Source organism: Mobula birostris, chromosome 6, assembly GCF_030028105.1.
Source record: "Mobula birostris isolate sMobBir1 chromosome 6, sMobBir1.hap1, whole genome shotgun sequence".
NCBI lineage: Eukaryota > Metazoa > Chordata > Chondrichthyes > Myliobatiformes > Myliobatidae > Mobula > Mobula birostris.
Window position 1 is genome coordinate 112,527,517 of NC_092375.1, and position 13,016 is coordinate 112,540,532.

Consider the following 13,016-nt stretch of genomic DNA (forward strand, 5'->3'; position numbering starts at 1 on the left):
ATTTAGTTCCACTAGTCAGTGGATTAGAAATTAATTTATTCTGGTGACAAACTACATGAGACAGAATGACTCTAAAATGTAAACAGAAATAGCTCAAGTAAAGGCATTTGGAGTTTTATACGTAGGATAATATATAATAAATTGCTTGACATTCAGGATGAGGTAGTAAATTGGATGAGACATTGGCTTCACAGGAGAAGCCGAAGAGTAGTTGTCTTGCTGACTGCCTGTAATTAGTGGTGTGACACAGGGATCAGTGCTGGGTCGGTTGTTGTTTGTCATCTATATCAATGATTTGGGTGATAATGTGTTAAAATGGATCACCAAATTTTCAGATGACAAGACTGCATGTGTAGTGGACAGCGAGGAAGACTATCAAAGCTTGCAGCAAGATCTGGACCAGCTGGGAAAATGGGCTGAAAAATGGAAGATGGAATTTAATGTTGACAAGTGTGACTTTGTGAGGACAAACCAAGGTAGAACTTACATGAGGAGCATTAGGGCACTGAAGAGTGCAGCGGAACAAAGGGATCTGGAAATACAGATCCATAATTCCATAAAAGTGGCATCACAGGTACAGTGGATGGTTTGTAAAGAGAACTCTTGGCACATTTGCCTTCGTAAATCAATCTACTGAGTAGAGGAGTTGGAATGTTATGTTGAAGTTGTATAAGATCTTGGACAGGCCTAATTTGTAGTGATTGGGGTTTGGCCATTTGGTTCAAGTATGGGACTGGAAATGAAGGGGGAAGGAGCCAGAATAATGAAGTGTTACCTAACAGTGCAGTAGCTACTTGCTGGAGTTTAAAAGAATAAGGCGGGCGGGGGTGGGGTGAATCTCATTGAAACCTATCCAACATTGAAAGGCCAAGGTAGAGTGGATGTAGAGAGAATGTTTCCTATGGTGGGAGAGTCTAGGACCAGAGGGCACAGCCTCGGAATACAAGGGCAGAGATGAGGAATTTATTTAGGTGGAGAATCTGTGGAATTCATTGCCACCGATGGCTGTGGAGGATAAGTCTTTGGGTATATTTAAAACGGAGGTTGAGAAGTTCTTGATTAGTAAGGGTGTCAAAGGTTATAGGTGGAAGGCAGGAGACTAGAGTTGAGAGGGATAAAAAAATTATCCATGACGGGATGTTGGAGCGGACTCCATGAACGAATGGCCTAATTCTGCTCCTATGTATTGTGGTTTTCTGGAAATACAGCAGCCAATCCCTCCCCTCCCCCTCTCCTCTCCTCTCCGCACCACTCCCTCCCACAGCCGTGTGACAATGACCGAACCGTTTGTTTATAGCGATGTTGCTGTTGGACAGATTGGGGGGTGGGGGGGACATTTAAAATCGAGCTGAGGAGCACTAGGACCCAGGAGTTGCCTGCGCCGTTCCTCTGAGCCGCCTATTAAAAGTGGAGGCTCGCTGGGGAGCCCGGTCAGATCCTTGGAGCTACTGTTGAAGGAGCGGAAGGGAGAGGGGAGAGAGTGCAGGGGATCGAAGCTAGGCACCATGGCTTTCGCGACCACCACCTCTACAAGCTCCTACAGGAGGGCATTCGGTGGGAATGTCCTGGGGTCCCCGCAGCTAAACCGGGCTTCCTACTCCAGCGGGCGCTTCGGCGGGGGGAACCTGAGCTCCAGGGTTCTCATCTCTAAGACCAGCTCCTCGCCCTCCTTCGGCGGCAGCTACAGGGTCAAGGCGCCGAGCCGCGGCTATGAGGTGGTAGACTTCAACCTGGCGGATGCCCTGAACCAGGAGTTCATCCAGACGCGCACCAACGAGAAGGCGGAGATGCAGCATCTAAACGACCGCTTCGCCAGCTACATCGAGAAGGTGCGCTTCCTCGAGCAGCAGAACAAGGTGCTGACCGTCGAGCTGAACCGGCTGAGAGGACAGGAGCCCGGCCGGGTCAATGAGCTCTTCGAGCAGGAGATGAGGGAGCTCCGCCGCCAGATCGACGCTCTGACCAACGAGAAGCTGCGCGTGGAGGTGGAACGGGACAACCTGGCGGACGACTTGGAGAAACTCAAGCAGAGGTAAGGGAACATGGGGCATTGACGCTAATTCACACCTCTGCCTTGTATGCGGCGGCTCACTCACCTTTGGTCCCCACTGGACACTCAGTTCTAGTCATGGTCATCCGCTGTTAATAGTCTGGGACCAGAAAGCACCACAAATTGTTTTCGTTTTATAATCCTGCCTCAGCTCGCGGGTCTTCTCCCGCCAGTCTCTTAAATTTAAATAATCTCCCTCAAAAGATATTTGGCAGATCCATTTTTTAAACTACAATACTAAACTTTGGAACTTAATACTTAAAACTACACGGGACGCAGACTCCATTGACACTTTCCAACTCCAGTTCAAAAGCTGTTTACTTTACCTTGCTTTTAACTAATACGTCGTTTATTTTCATGTTTGCATTTGAATTTTGCACTTTGAACTACATCGTGTGTACGAAAAGTGCGCTATAAATAAGTTATTATTGAAGGTAGAGCACCGCGCATGGACCATAGCCCATATATAGCGATATGGCATAGCAATAGAACATAGCGCCCACAAGACGTTACAAACGGCGAGACGACACCTGTCTCTCCGCCAGCATGGCGAGGGAGCATAACAGCTAGTGTCAGGCTTTACGGTGCCTGTGATCGGGCTCCAGTTCCCGCCGCTGTGTGTGAGGAGTCTGTACATTCTCCCCTTTACTGCGGGGTTCCCTCCCACATTCCAGAGATGTACAGGTGAGTCGTGGACATGCTACGTTGGGACCAGAAGCATGATAGGACTTGCGGGCTGCCCCCAGCACGTCCTTGGATTGTGTTGGTAAATGATGCAAAGGGGCACATTTCAGTGTACACGTGAAAAAAACTAATCTGTAAATCAGCAACAGAGTAGGGCTGAGGGACCCGCCCATTCAACAATGGACAAAAAAATGATCCTGCACTGATCCCATTTTATTCTATCCACATTCCCTCAACTGCCCCCTCCCCGAGATCCTATCCCTCACCTGCACACTCGGGGGCAATTTACAGAAGGCAATTGACCTGTCCATCAGCAAGCCTCTGGAATATGGGAGGAAACCGGAGCATTCTGGGAAAACCTACACAGGCACTGGGAGAGCAGGCAAACTCCACTCAGACAGTGGCCGAGGTCAGGATCACACCCAGGTCTCCAGAACGGAGGTAGTGGCTCTACCCACTGTACCACTGTGCCAACCCTGAGACTGGTAATGCAGGAACTTAGCTCTGGGAATCCCTCTCAAAGTCACTGTGACTATTCATAGAACATGGTACAGTGCAGCACAGTACATGCGCTTCAGCTCACTCAGTTGTGCTGACCCTTGAACCTACTCCAAATCAATCGGATCCTTCTCTCCCTCAATTTTCTTTCATTTGCCTGTATGTGCCTATCTAAAAGTCTCTTAAATGGCCCTGGCCCCTCTGCCTCGCCCACCACCCCTGGCCTCTCTGATCAAATCACAAATAATGTTGGAAGAACAGAAACCCTTTTGAGACCGTGCCGCCATCAAAGGGTCCCCAGGTATCTATAGTGAGCTGGTCTCATTCTTGGAAGGTAGTGTGTTGTATATCTGGAATGGGCACATCTCATTGCAAGCCTTTTTACACATGGTACGATTATTTTGATACAATAGGTGCCCGACTCTCTCACACGTACAACAAAGGTCCAATTCCATCAAAGCTGTTTCATCTTGTCCTCAGCTCTGCCTTGCATGCAGATGAAGTCATAGACACTACAGCACAGGAGCAGCCCCTTCAGCCCAGCGAGTCAGTGAGACTGGTCAGAATAACAGTTCAGCATAAACTAGATGGGCCAAATGACCTGCTCTGATTCCATGACTGTAGTGTGGTGCAGGTAGGTGTGACTAGGCAAAAGGTCAGATCAGCTTCGATCAGGTGGATTGAAGAGCCTGTTTCTGTGCTGTAGTCCTCAGTGACTTTACTCTATAAATTTTTGAGGAACTCAGTGGGTCAGGCAGCATCTGTGGAGGCAGAGGAATGGTCAGCATTTCAGGTTGAGACCTTGCAACAGCCACTGTTCCCTCTAAGTTGCATACGCAGTAACCAAAACACTCCTGAGCACATAGCCTTTGTTGCCACACAGTTGGAATTTTCTTTTTATAATGTTAATATAATTTTAAGAAAATTGCAGCAATACTGTGATTTCAAATTTGTCATTTCTGAATAAGTTGAGACTGGTTCAATTAAGACATTCAATGATATGTTGAACTACCTACTCAGAAACAAAGAAATTGTCAATTCTTGTTGACATCATTCTAGTGCTGACTGCAAATGTGGATTTAGTATTATGAATTCCACCAGCTGTAAATCCAGAAACAAACTAGAAGTGGAACATTTGGATGTTCTAATGAGGATTAAAATGTATCTTTCATCAGGCTGCAAAATTAATCTAAGACAGTGTTTGTAGACAATGGATTTGTTAAAAAGACAGGCAAGTAAAAGTTTATGAAGTGTGAAAGTTTCTTTGAACTGTATTTCATTTTGCCATTCAATTAATAAATCAAATCAAAAGTATGTGATTTTCAATTTTCTTTCTAAATATTACAAAAAGATTAAAATGCCATGCAATTTTAAATAAATAATTCTTGCTCAGAGCAGTGGGTGGTTGGCACAACTGTTTTCTAGAGTGAACATTGGCAGTAACAGTGCTCTGTAGTTGCTGGTTCAGCCAAGACATACAGGCCTATAAAGATTAGATTAATCTGTCCCATGTATATCGAGACATACAGTGAAGTGCGCCATTTGTGTCAATGATGTACACAGTCTGCGGGTGTACTGGGGGCAGCCTGCAAGTGTCACCCTTCTTCCAGCGCCAACATACTGACCCTAATTTGTAGGTCTGTGGAATGTGGGAGGAAACCAGAGCAACTGGGGGAAACCCATATGGTCATGGGGAGAATGTCTTTGGCTGTCCATCGATTTCCATGTTGACTGACGCCCTGCACGGTAATCAGACAGACGGTGTCGTGCCCCCACCATACAGTCTCTCTGGGCTTCCAAATCTATGCTAAGTGGTACACAGGAGTGTAACAGACTTCGTGGATAAGGAAGCTGCCCCACAGTGACAACTAACTAGTCTAGTGATGCCATCCGTTGACCAGCACTCTGGTTCCTCCACAGGCCACCAAGGTGGCTGAACCATTAACCCTTTTGGATTCATCTGCCACAGACACCATCAGACGCCCTGCTGCCATCATCCTCACTGGGCACAGCCTTTGCCTGAAGAGGCATAACCTACAAAGTAGCAAAGGCATGCTGACCTCCTTGACTCAGCCAGCCACGATCCTACTACCAGATCTAGTCTAGTAGTATACCGATGGAACATCACCTTCACGGCCAGGTTAGACCTCCCAGAGAACGAATCTCCACCGTACTTCGCTGATGTTCGGCCAGTGTCAATGGAGAGAATGTACAAGCTCCTTACAGACAGCAGGGGAAATTGAACCCCAGTTGCAGATGCTGTTTCTGTGCGGTGTTATGCTAATGGCTACACTACTGTGCTGTGGTACATTTTCACTCTGTTAAGGGAGTCTGTAGATGAGGGTTAGTGTTGAGTCCAGGCCTGAAGGTTGTCTATCCATCAGTAAATATTATAGTTAACCTTTTCTCCCGAGGACAGACCTTCTGTGGTCTCTCTTCATTCTGTTCATTCATTGCCCCAGGAAGTGGTAGCTGGTTGGTTATGTTACTGTACCAACAGACAGATTCAGTATACTGATCCGGGCTCCCTGGCATTGAATAAATCAGGAATTAGATCGTGAAAGTACTCGATCAGGGTTTTATGTCATGAACCCCTACTATTAACTGAGGGATCTGTGGACCCCAGGTTGGAAATCCCTGTACTAGATGGTTGTATGAACCCACCTGGATAACTACCGTACAGTAATTGAAGGCAATCTGCTGCTCATTCCCAAGAGACTGCAGACGCTGGAATCTGGAGCAACAAACAAGATGCTGGACCAGTTCAATGGGTCCAGCAGAATCCATAGAGGGAAACGGACAAGACCTTCATCTGGACTGTTTCAACCCAAAATGTTGATTATCCATACCCTCCCCTGTCCACAGATGTGGCTCAACCCACTGAATCCCTTCAGTAGATTGTCTCTTACTCCAGATTCCAACATCTGTGGTCTCCTTTGTCTCTGTCGTACATCTCCACTGTAAGACATCTTCAAGGCATGCTGACCTTTGAAGCAGCTTTCCTCCAGTGAGACCCTGTATGTAGGGGTTGGACTTGGGACCACTTGCTTTCATGTTCTATGTCAATAACTTGAATGATGGAATTGATGGCTTTGTGGCCAAAATCGCAGATGGTACACAGACAGATGGAGGGGTGGGTAGTGTTGAGGAAGCAGAGAGTCTGCAGAAGCACTTGGACAGATTGGGGAATGGGTAAAGAAGTGGCAGTTGATGACATTTGGAGTATTGTGAGCAGTTTTGGGCCCTTATCTAAGAAAGGATGTGTTGGCATTGGAGAGGGTGCAGTGGAGGTTCACGAGAGTGATCCCAGAAATGAAAGAATTAATGTATGAGGAGTGTTGATGGCTCTGACGTTTAGAAGAATGAGGGGGATCTCACTGAAGCCTATCAAATGTTGAAAGGCCCAGTTAGTGGATTGGAGAGGATGTTTCCAATAGTGGGTGAGAATGAGACCAGAGGGCTCAATACAAGGACATCACTTTAGAACAGAGATGAGGAAGAATTTCTTTATCCAGAGGTTAGTGAATCTGTAGAATTCATTATTACAGGTGTCTGTGGAGGCCAAGTCATTGGGTATATTTATAGTGGAAGTTGATAGGTTCTTGATTAGTAAGGGTGTCAATAGTGACAGGGAGAAGGCAGGAGAATGGGGTTGAAATGGATAATAAATCAGCCATGATGGAATAGGAGAGCACACTTAGATTACGAGGACACTCAGTCCTCGTTTATTGTCATTTAGAAGCGCATGCGTTTAAAAAATGATACAATGTTCCTCCAGAAAGATATCACAGAATCACAGGACAAACCAAGACTAAAACTGACAAAACCACATAATTATAACATTAGTTACAACAGTGCAAAGCAATACCGTAATTTGATAAAGAGCAGACCATAGGCATGGTAAGAAAAAAGTCTCAAAGTCCGGATAGCCCCATCATCTCACGCAGACGGTAGAAGGGAGAAACTCTCCCTGCCATGAGCTTCCAGCGCCGCAAACTTGCCAATGCATTGGAAGCACCCGACTGCAACGGACTCTGAGTCCGTCCGAAAACTTTGAGCCTCCAACCAGCCTTCCGACACTGAGCACCAAATACCATCTCTGCCGAGCGCTTTGACCCCACCCTGGCCGCTGAGCAACAAGCAAAGCCGAGGACTCGGGGCCTTCCCCTCCGGAGATTCTGGATCACACAGTAGCCGTGGCAGCGAAACAGGCATTTCAGAAGTTTCACCAGATGTTCCTCCGCGCTCTCACATCTGTCCCTATCAAATCAGGATTGTGCATGGCACCCTACTTGGCAGATAACAGACATCACCACCGGAGTGGCCGCTGTGAGCTGCATCGCGCTGCCATCTTCTCCTCCCTCTCGATGGACCGAAAGGCCTAATTCTGCTCCTATGTCTTATGGTCGTATGGGATGTGGGTGGTATGGTAACATAGTGGTTAGCATCATGCTTTATAGCACCAACGGTCAACGATCAGGGTACATTTTCTGCCGCTGTCTGTACATTCTCCCCATGACTGTGTGGGTGTCCTCCCACTTTCCAAACACGTACGGGTCGGGGTTAGTAAGTTGTGAGCTTGCTATGTTGGCGCTGGAAGTGTATCCTAGCACATCCTAGGATAATGATGGTCGTTGATGCAAACGACACATTTAACTGTATGTTTTGATGTACACCTGATAAATAAAACTAAGCTTTAATCTTTGATAAGAGACATTTTCATACGGAGGGTATTGGGATACAGAAAGAGCTGCCAGAGGAAGTGGTTGAGGCAGGTACAATTACAATGTTTAAAAGACACTTGGACAGGTACATAGATAGGAAAGGTTTAGAAGGATATGGGGGGATATGTGCCAAATTTGGGGAAATAGGACCAGCTCGAGAGGACAGCTTGGTTGGCATGGACAGGTGGGCTGGAGGACCTGCTCCTGTGCTGTGTAACTCTGATTCTAATCCCGAGGATCTGTTTGGGTGGTGTGAAGGGGAAATCTCGTGGCCTGCTGTAAACGAATGTAAGCAGGAAGAGGCAGCAGATGTATCTCACACCAGACCCCTGTAAATTCTGGAAATAAAAACGATCTGCTGCAGGGACTCTGGCTGAGGCAGCATCTGTGGAGGCTGCGTGATGGTTCCTATACATATTTCCACTTGAACATTGACCATCACTCTTCCCACAGATGTTGCTTGACTTGCTGATTTCCTGCAGCAGATTGTTTCTTTGCTCCAGATTCCAGCTTTTGGAGCCGCTCGCATCTATGAATTATAAATTGGCAGATCCTCAAACCCAAGCTAGAAGCTGGAACAGTACATCACAGTACAGGTCCTTCGGCCCATGATGTTGTGCCAACCATTTAATCTACTCTAGGATCAATCTAATCCTTCCCTCCCACATAGCCCTCCATTTTTCTATCATCCATGTGCATAGAATTTCTTAAATGTCCCCAATGTCTCTGACTCTACCATCACTCCTGCTGTGGTGTTCTGTGCACTCACCACTCTCTGTTTATATTTTTTTTTAAAAAAAGGCTCTAACATCCCTTTCACTTTCCTGCAATCTCCTTAAAATTATGCCCCTAGAATTAGCCACTTCTGCCCTAGGTATCTGGCTGTCCACTTGATTGATGCCTGTTAACATACTCTGATAAAATTTATCCCTTGTACCTTGTTTAGGGATTATTATTAGCTTTTGGGATTAAATTCCCTTATTTTAAGATCAGAGATTTTAATCCCAAAATGGGATTAGTCATCAGTGGTGTTTTCTGCAGGACCTGGTTCTGTACTGTACTGTTCTTTGTTCTAAGTTTCATATCTCTGGTTGCGATACAACTTTTGACTCTGACTCCTTTGAGTGGTTTTATTTTCTGAGCCTCTGTTACCCGATGGAATCTCTCTTCTCTCCTTCCTCTCTCTCCTCCTCCAGCCAGTTCCCTATATATGGTAAACCCTACTGACTGAAGGGCTTTATATGGCTCGTCAGAAATAACCTGACATTTCCTCTCTAGGACAAGTGCTGCAGGGATAGCTGGAACAACAGTCTGTTATTCTCCTCTTGCCTCCTGCCTGTCTGCTTACAATAGTGTCTGCGATAAAGTTACATGAGCCTGTCTGATAGTCTGCACTGTATCAGTCTGTGCACTGTGACTCTGGCTTATTTGAAAACTTGTCCAATTTTATCCTGCTCCATCAGCCCCTGCTTAACAATAAAACATTTCCGATGCCCTCTCGTGGCTGTGACCACGCGGGGTTTCTCCGGGTGTTCCGGTCTCCTCCCACATTCCAAAGAAGTACAGGTCAGGGTTCGTGAGTCGTGGATGTGCCACGTTGGCACCAGAAGCATGGTGACACTTGCGGGCTGCCCCCAGCACGTCCTCGCTGATTTGACTCAAATGACATATTTCACTGTATGTCTCATTGCTACATGTGACCAATAAAGCTAACTTATTTAATCGTACACAAAATTTCATGCAGTCTTGACGGGTCTCAGCCTGAAATGTTAAGGTGATTGGGGAAATGTACAGGGGAGATGTCAGAGGTAAGTTCTTTGCTCAGAGATTGGTGGAGTGTTGGTGTGACCTGCAACGCATTAGTCAGGGGATTCAGTTCAAGAGCCGCCAAGTAATGTTATAGCTCTTTAAAGCCCTGGTTGGACCACGTTTGGAGTATTGTGTCCAGTTCTGGTCACCTCATTATAGGAGAGATGTGGAAGTTTAAGAGAGGGTGCAGAGGAGCTTAACAAAGATGATGCCTGGATTGGAAAGCATGTCCTATGAGAACAGGTTAAGTGAGCTAGGGCTTTTCTCCTTGGAGTGAAGGAGGATGAGAGGTGACCGGACAGAGGTGCACAGGATGATAAGGGGCATAGAAGGAGTGGACAGCTGGAGACCTTTTCCCATGGTGGAAATGGCTAACACACGGAAGCATCATTTCAAGCTGATTGGAGGAAAGTATAGGGGGTGGGGAGTCAGTGGTAGACTTCCTGCGCAGAGAGTGGGGGTTTGTGGAATCCCCGCTGGGGTGGTGGTAGAGGCAGATACATTAGGAATATTTAAGGGACTCTTTGATAGCCACATGGATGAAAGAAAAATGGAGGGCTATGCAGAAGGAAGGGCTAGATTGATCTTTGAGTGAATTAACAGGTTAGAACAACATCAAGGGGTGGAGAGCCTATACTGCAATGTAGTGTTCTATGTACAGGCCTTTTGGCACAGTCAGTCCGTACTGAGCACATTATCCACCCAGCTAACCCCAATTTCATGCATTCGGGCCATATGCCTCTAAGCCCCACCTCTGCCACAGAAGATACTCGTGTACCTGCCACGACCACTTTCTCTGGCAGTTCGGTCCATATTCACACCACTCTCTGGATGAAAAGTTATCCCTCAGGTCCCTTTTTTTTTTAAACCTTCCCCTCTCTCCCTAAATATACGTCCCTTAGTTTTGGACTCCCCTACCCTGGGGAAGGCATCTTACCATCCTCCTTCTTGATGCCTCTCATAATTTTAAGAGTCTCTGTAAGGCAACCCCTCATTCTCCAACATTTCAAGGAATAAAAGACCTGGCCTGGCCATCCTCTCCCTGTAACTCAAGCCCTCTAGACCTGGCAATATCCTCATAGATCTTCTCTGAAATCTCTCCTGTTTAGCCACTAACAGGGTGACCGTATGGTACACGATACTCCAAATGTGGCCTCACCAATGGCTGTAAGGCCAGAAGATATAGGAGCAAAATTAGGCCATTTGGTCCAATGAGACTGTTCTGCCATTTCATCATGGCTGATCCATTTTTCACTCCACCCCAATGTCCTGCCTTCTCCCCATAACCCCGTAATGACTTGTACAATTGCAGCATAATGTCCCAAACTCATTTATTCAATGGCCTGACTGAGGGCCAGCATGCTAAATACCCTTTTCACCTGCTTTCAAAGAACTATGCACTTGTACTTCTTGGTCCCTCTGTTCCATTACACTCCCTGGTGCCCTTCCATTCACAGTATAAATCCTACGGTGGATTGACTTTCCAAAATCCATCACCTTACATGTACCTGTATTGAAATCTATTTTCCACTCTTCAACCCACTTCCCTAACTGATCAAGATCTCCCTGCAAATCCACGATAACATTTCTCACTATCAACAATCCCTGCTAATTTTGTGTCAACTGCAAACTTGCTGATCAAGCCATGTGTATTTGCATCCAAGTCATTTCTATAAATAATGAATAACAAGGGTTCTAACACCACCCCTGTGGCATACTACCAGTCACCTCCCTTGAAATAGCACAGAAACGGGGAGGTCAAGGTTGGGAGTTCATGGCCAAATAATTGCAGGGTTGGATAACAAATGAAAAACATTTCTCTTCCCGGAAAATACAACAGGACCTTTGATATTAATCTGGGTGAGGCAAGCGAAGGGGCCCAAGTTAGTATCATCTAAAAGCAGACTCTCCGAGGTGTAGCACCCCTTTAGAACATCGAAGATAGAACTGTACCACACATGATGTTGTGCTGGCCTTTGATCCTTCTCTAAGATCAATCTAACCCTTCCTTCCTACATAACCCTCCATTTTTTCTGTCATTCATGTGCCTGGATTAGAGAGCATGTCTTTTGAGGAAAGATTGAGAAAGCTAGGGCTTTTCCCTTAGAGTTTCTTAAATGTCCCTAATCTATCTGCTTCTACCTCCACCCCTGGCAGTGCATTCCACGCACCCATCGTTCTCTGTAAAAATACTGTCTGACATCCTCCCCTGTCCTTTCTGCCAATCACCTTAAAATTACGCCCCCTCGTATTAGCCATTTCCACCCTGGGGAAAAAAAATCTCTGGCTGTCCACTCCGTCAATGCCTGCTATCATCTTGTACACTTCTATCTCGTCTCTCATTCTCCTTTGCTCCAAAGGGAAAAGCCCCTTGCTTGCTCAACCTTTCCTCAAAGAAAACCTGCTCTCCAATCCAGGCAGCTTCCTGGTAAATCTCCTCTGCATTCTTTAAAGCTTTCACATCCATCCTATACTGAGGGGAACAGAACTGAACATAATACTTTACCTGTGGTCTAATGAGAGTTTCAGAGAGCGGCAATGAAGAAAGCATGGCAGCACCTTGACTTCCACTGGAGTTTGCAAAGATTCAGCATGGCAACTAAAACTTTGACAATCTTGATATGTGGTGGGGTGTACATTGACTGGCCGCATCACGGCCTGGTATGGAAACTACCAATGCACTTGAACGGAAAATCCTACAAAAAGCAGTAGATCAGCCTAGTCCATCACAAGTCAAGCTCTCCCCACCATCGGCCATACCTATAAAAACGTTGTCACAGGAAAACAATATCCAACATCACAGACCCCCAGCGGCTAGGTCATGCTCTCTTCTCACTGCTGTCATCAGGAAGAAGGCACAGGAGGCTCACGACTCACACCACGAGATTCAGGAACAGTTAACACTCAGCTATCAGGCTCTTGAACCAAAGGGGATAACCTCACTCAACTTCACTTGCCCCCTCATTGAAATGTTTCCATAATCTTTCAGGGGCTCTTCTTATCATGTTCTCAATATTTCTTTCTTTCTTTTTGTACATTCACAATCTGTTGTCTTTTGCACTCTGGTTGAAACCCCAAATTTGTGTGGTCTTTCATTGATTCTATTACTGTTATTATTTTCTTATGGATTTATTGAGTATGCCTCGAGAAAGTGAATCTCAGGGTTGTATATGGTGATGTATATGTACTTCGATAATAAATTTACTTTGAACATTACCTCATGGCTTTTGACCTCAATCCCCTGACTAATG

At 46.1% G+C, this 13,016-nt stretch overlaps 1 protein-coding gene across 1 annotated transcript in view; it reads left to right on the plus strand.

The window, feature by feature from the left end:
- Positions 1 to 1,379: 1,379 nt before the first annotated feature.
- desmb (desmin b) overlaps positions 1,380 to 13,016 on the plus strand; it is a 31,547-nt gene continuing 19,910 nt past the window's right edge. Inside the window, exon 1 of the mRNA XM_072261012.1 lies at positions 1,380 to 2,032. Coding sequence (XP_072117113.1) covers positions 1,506 to 2,032 — 527 coding nt within the window. The 5' untranslated portion in view covers positions 1,380 to 1,505. The remainder of the gene's footprint in view (positions 2,033 to 13,016) is intronic.